The following is a 6,477-nucleotide window of genomic DNA, read 5'->3' on the forward strand; positions in this document are numbered from 1 at the left end:
AAGCTGATAGTAGCAAGCAGACTATGTTAGTTGCACAGTTTTTTTTTTTTTTTTTTTTAAATCTTTATTGAAAGATGATGAGGTGGGGCCCGTGATTAATTTGTCAACAAAGATGTAAATAATTTTATTACTAGTGGATTAATTGTTAGCTATATTCATGAAATCTTACATGTGAGTTTCTAGTCCAAGGGGTACGTTACATTGGAAGCTACGTGACAGTGACAAGAATTGGATTCTAAGAAATTTTTCTTTGATGCGGTCAATCCTATCCTCATTTTTTTAATGTACCATGTGAAGATCATCACAATCTGAACTTTGGGTATTGATTTTGGAGGCTTCCAACTTTTTTGTGTATAAAAACCCGAATTTGCAAACCTTTATATGCAATGAATTGCACCAATTTCCAAATGTCATTCACCATGTTCTTCCTCACGTCTGCTTTCCTCCTTTCTTGCATGTTCATCTTTTTAAGTATCAATGGGAAAATTTCAAGCAAAAGCAATAAACCACCACTTCCACCTAGTCCATTTTCCTGGCCTATAGTCGGAAACCTTCCTGAAGTGTACACAAACAAGCCTGTATTCAAATGGGTAGAGGGGGTAATGGAAAAACTGAAAACAAGTATAGCCTGCATCCGTCTGGGCAGAGTTCATGTAATAGTGGTAGTTTCACCAGAACTCCCATAGAATTTCTGCATAAACATGATTCTATTTTTGTGTCAAGACCTATAACCATGGCTACTGAACATGCAACCCGGGGATTCTTGGCAACGGGACTTTCTTCATGGGGAGAACAGTGGAAGAAAATGAGAAGGCTTGTTACCCATGAGTTGTTTAGCCCGACCAGACTTCGGTGGCTACTTAACAAGAGGAACGAAGAAACTGATTATCTTGTTTACTATATATTCAAACGGTGCAATAATCCAGATGGATCAGTTATTAATTTGAGATTACCACTCACACATTATGGACCAAATGTAACCAATAAGACGACTTTTAGCAGAAGATTTTTTGGGGAAGGTGAAGAAAATGGAGGTCCAGGTTTTGAAGAAAAGCAACACATTCAAGCTCTTTATACCGTGCTCAAACACACGTTTGCATTTTGCATATCAGATTACATACCCTGGTTGAGAGGTCTAGATATTGATGGCCATGAAAAGAATGTAAGAAGCTCCATGAACATTTTTGACAAATACCATGATCCGATCATAGAAGACAGAATCAAACAATGGGAAGATGGTAAGAGAAAGGAGGTAGAGGACCTTCTTGACATTATGATAACGCTTAAGGATGAAAGTGGGAAGCCACTTCTGTCCTTAGATGAGATCAAAGCTCAAATCAGTGTAAGATCATTTCTGTTGCTTCTATATTTGTAACATGGCAACACGTACTTAATTTAATATAATTTTGTTATCTACGAGTTCTTTTTCGGAGTAGATGGTCCTGCGGCAGGAGCAGAATGGGCACTGGCAGAAACAATTAATCAACCTGAGATTCTCCAAAAGGCCATCGAGGAAATAGACAGGGTTGTAGGGAAAGACAGATGGATTCAAGAATCAGATGTTCACCAATTAAATTATTTGAAGGCCTGTGCAAGAGAAGCTTTTAGGCTCCATCCTCACGTTCCGTTTAATTTGCCGCACCTCTCATTAGAAGACATCGAAGTGGGTAGCTATTTCATTCCGAAAGGCAGCCATGTCTTGTTGAGCTGCACCGGACTGGGTCGCAACCCTGAGACCTAGGAAGAACCCTTGAAATACAATCCAGAGCGCCATTTGGGTGGAAATGTTAGTAAAGTAGATTTGTCATAACCTAAGTTGAGGTTCATAAGTTTTTCTACTGGAAAGCGTTCGTGTACAGGCCTGAGTCTTGGTACACTTTTGGCTATAATGGCATTGGGAAGGCTGATTCAAGGGTTCACATGGAGCGTACCACCCAGTGAGGAGAAGATTGATCTCTTTACGTTGGAAGAACTGACTCTAGCTAAACCTTTGCATGCACACGCGAGGCCTCGCATGGATGAGGCAACGTACCCTGTGGCACCACCTTGATATGTATCAATCCAACCTGTGTCAGTTGGAGATAATAGATATATTTCATAAGTGTGTGCACTGTTGCATGTAATACTTAAGTACTGCTGTAATATCTGAGTACTTCGTGGTTGAATAAAATTGGTATTTCAATATTTCAATAATGCGCGTGGTCTTGTTGCATTTTCTATTTATATTAAATTTGCTGAATTACAAGATTCCGGTGGATCATCCAATATCATGATGCGCTCGGTGCATCACATTGTAAGAAACAAGTAAAGCTTGTCTTGAGAAATCTTTTGAAAACCAAGTCACACTGTAGTAGTTTTCACATGAAAAATTAAGCCTCTGATTTGTGTATCATTTTATCTTGCTAAAATCTACTTTTCAAAAAATGAGTAATTGATAAGTGAATAATGCTTGTGAATTAGACGAGTGTGATGTTAAAAATGTTTGATTTGAAAATTAATGTTTTAGGAGAAAAAAATGAAACACAAACGAAAGCTAACAATTCAAACATAGAATTCATCGTTTATAAACACTTAATTTTTATTTAATTACTTACCAAGTATGGTAATTTATTATTGCTGTAGATAATCAACTTTAGTTGTTCTCTAGAAAGAATCAATTGGAAGAACGATCGATTAAGCGTTCACTTTTATTTTAGAATTATTTATACTTTAAAATCAACATTTGAACATTTGATAAAGTTCTTTATCGTTGTGCCTATATACATATAATAAAATATATTTCTATTAAGTTCATATTTTGTACATATTTTTTTGAAATTCATTTTTTGCTGAACTCATTTTCAACCATATATTTTTCCAATAAAATAACTTGCCATGTGGACTCAAAAATTTTTCTACATTTTAATCATACATTCTAAAAAAACACTTTTTATAAAATCTATTAAACAAAAATTCACGTTAAACATGCCCCAATATTCATTGATACTATTATACAAACTATTTTACTTTTATAACAAAATGTAATATTACTAACACCTTTAAACATCTTTCATCGACTTTTTATCAAAGTTGACATAAAAACTGATTTTATCAAAACAACCAGGGTTATGCGTCTCAAGAAGACAAAAATAAGGAATTATGGGTTATGATTCAGCACATTGCGTAGACACGTAAGGTATGGAGTCAAAAACTTATTCATGGTTGTCGACTCCTATGCGTGTCGGCACATCCAACATGGTAGAACAAAGCTTCTAGACCTTGAAAATATATAAAGACTCAATTAGTGTATACATGACTTTACAAATTAAATACGAAAGACCATGTTTTCAAAAGAGAGAGCAATCCCATAAAATATTTGTAGAATCATGTTGCAGTATGTGTTGTTAGTGTTTATAACATGAGTCGTGCTGGCTGTACAGGCTTGTGAAACAGGTCCTGTATAGGCCACACACAATTGAGGTGGGTGGAGCAGGGGTGGTTGATTATTTAAAAAAAAAAAAAATTCATCCACCCCTCCTTACATGTGTCTGGCGTGTAGTAGGCCAACGTTTGTCTTATAACATATTTCCTCTTTCAAGGAATTAGCATAAATGTCTCTACGTTATCAGTTGTCAAAAAATTTGTACTTTCTGAAAAGTTGCTCAAAAATGTATTTTTTTGTGTGCAAAATGTCCACAATATCCTTGTAATTACCTTTTTGGGTGCATTTAATACTAATTAAAGCATGCATTTAATGCTAGTTAATGCTTTGATTTGATATTTGACATGTGTAAGAAAATCCTATGTGTGATTGTAATATACACTGTGTAATAGATTTGTTAACCATTTAAAAAAAAAAAATACTCCATAACCTTTTACTATGCTGATGAGGGATATTCTTCGTTGTAAACACAAGAATGAAGTAATTTCCTATTCATCTTCAAGTTTGAGAGATTAGAATTTATAAATTGTGTAATGTTTTATCTTATAACTTATTATTATGGTATTGTTAAATTCATCATGCTCATATTTATTTGCAAATTTTTATTCATACATTTGAATTGCTTTTACAAATATCTTAGAATGACAATATTCCCCGTAACTTTTTGTTGGGATTCCCGATTTAATGAAACATTGTATACGTTGTTTGTAAAGATTTTATCAATTGGTAGTTAAGCATTAATGAAAACATTTAATAATTGTAATCCAATCACATACATTAATTGATTCCCGTCAGTTGCCAACCGTCTAGTCAATTGTCGGACTAGACTGTGAAGATTGACTGTTCGTAAATGTCGATAAAGATAATTCAATTGTCAATATCACCGGTTTGCTACTATTTTCTAATATCTATTCATAGTTTTCACTGTGTGCTATTAAAATTTGATACATTAATTTGTCGAATGCTTATAATTGGTATCTGAAATTTTTAGGTATGAGCAGTAATCTAGGATTCATCGTCTCACACGAAAAACAATTTTTCCACGTAGATGACGAATAGAAGTAGTGAGGAAACAACAAGACCACTTCAATCGTAGTTCCAAGTAACATCACCTTACCAGCACTTGTCCGACGATTGATGGAGAAACAACTCTTTGTGCTAGTTTTCCGCAAACTGAGAATCTAACAATTGTGGGCATGTGAAGCACAACCGCATCATTTTTACGTAAAATATTATATAGTCAAACATGTCATCTTGTTACATATTTTACTTCTTTTATTTATAGTTTGTACAATACATGACAAAATTCAATTTTACTCTCAGATGTTATGGTTATATTATTGTTGCAATTTTATTTTGGAAACAAAATAAATTTTCATTGTATTTCTAAGGAACTGCATATGTAACAGTACATAAATGTGAACTGTCGATCTCGACAAATGTGCTCTGATTTTCTCTACAATTTGTCGTACGTGTGCACGCAACAAACCTCAAACAAAATAACAATTAATCGGAGGCACAAAATACGAACTTACATACAAAACATACTAGACAAAAGATAATTTCAACATATGCGTACTAGTTGTGAAACATATTTTGACCACTTCATGCATCTTCGACATTAGAGATCTCACTTCCATTGATATTTTCATCATCGTCGAAACTATTTCCAATGATCTTGGATGTTGGGAAGTTCGAAAAGTTCTCTTCATCACCAAACTCATTTTTATACGATGGCATATATGTGAACACACTGTGATTTTCTTCATTAAGTAACGGAGAGGTTGGGCTGGACACATTGCTTAAGTTTGGAAAAGGAAATGGTAACACGATTTTCCTACCCATTAGTAACACTACACCCTCATCGTCCGATTCTATAACAATGGGGAATAGTGGTGATGAACCAAGTACAAAGGGAGATTTATTCGTGTCCAATGACTCTATGTTACCATTTGATGGATCCATGAGTCGAACTTAAATGTTGAAGTAGAACCAAATGTCGATATATGAAATATACGAATTCTCTGTTATAGTAGACTCTTTAGTTGAATGAAACAAACCATATATATAAACTAATATTCTCAGTAAATATTCAACAACCACAATATAAATGTAGTTAATGCATGATTAACATTGGTAGATGTGTGAAGATATTTGATATCCACTTAATATATAAATTAACAGCTTCGTTAAGTGAATGAACGTCAAATACTTCTACTATTTGTTACTGCACAAATTGTTGTAGGCAATTAGGTATTCAAATTTTTTGAGGGGCAAAAAAGTCCTAAAGTGACATTTTTGTCAACATTATTAAAATGTGACATTTTTGTAAATGTCAATCCAAAAAGTGATATGGTGTGCAATTTCCTCGTCACATAATTAAGCATAAATTATCATGTTTCCACTTTCTCATAAATATGACTAGACTTTGGAGTGTGTTTGATTGCCTTGGAAAATATAATTCTGAAAAGAACATATTTTATTTGTTTTGAGAAAAATAAAAACATATTCGCCCCAAATAAAATATTTCCTTAAAAATAAGGAAAATTAGGCATATCTTCAAAAGTTGAAAAATATTTACAATGGAAAAAATAGCAATCAAATACACCCTTCAAGAAAAATTAGAATATTGAACTGGAAAAAAATGAGTGTTAGAATAGCTTCATAACTTGGACTTTGGACATTGCATGGCAGTTCTACGTACGTAAACAATTCTCAATGTCGAACTATTTGGAGTTAAAATTGCAACTATCGAGATTAACTTTTTTTTAATCACGTTTGCAAGTCGCTATTTTAAGCTAATGTCAGCGTGTTGAGTTTCAAGAATTGACGGGAGAAATTTGAGTAGAATGAGATCAATAAAATAAATTTAATTTGATGAGGTAAATTTACATATGATTTTACCAATAAAATACAAGAGAAAATTGTAGCAGCGGTCCCAAACCTTTTCAATTTTTGTAGATTTTACCATAACCTTCATTTTGTGCCAATAAATGCCCCTAACCTTCCATAAATATGCAGTCGAAGTCCAGATGGATGGAATCCATCCATTTGAC

At 33.7% G+C, this 6,477-nt stretch overlaps 1 protein-coding gene across 1 annotated transcript; it reads left to right on the plus strand.

Moving 5' to 3' along the window:
* The first annotated feature begins 733 nt into the window (after positions 1-733).
* On the plus strand, positions 734-1,741 carry LOC111406548 (isoleucine N-monooxygenase 2-like). Its single transcript, XM_023035954.1, has 2 exons — positions 734-1,342; positions 1,421-1,741. Exons 1-2 carry the CDS (start codon positions 734-736, stop codon positions 1,739-1,741), a joined length of 930 nt encoding a protein of 309 aa, XP_022891722.1.
* Positions 1,742-6,477: the final 4,736 nt, after the last annotated feature.

This window comes from Olea europaea, chromosome 12 (genome assembly GCF_002742605.1).
Source record: "Olea europaea var. sylvestris chromosome 12, O_europaea_v1, whole genome shotgun sequence".
Classification (NCBI taxonomy): domain Eukaryota; kingdom Viridiplantae; phylum Streptophyta; class Magnoliopsida; order Lamiales; family Oleaceae; genus Olea; species Olea europaea.

Coding starts and splice junctions, on each gene's coding strand:
- LOC111406548 (XM_023035954.1), top strand. CDS start 734: ATGGCTACTGAACATGCAACCCGGGGATTCTTGGCAACGGGACTTTCT. Junction 1,343..1,420: donor AGATCAAAGCTCAAATCAGT/GTAAGATCATTT, acceptor GTTATCTACGAG/TTCTTTTTCGGAGTAGATGG.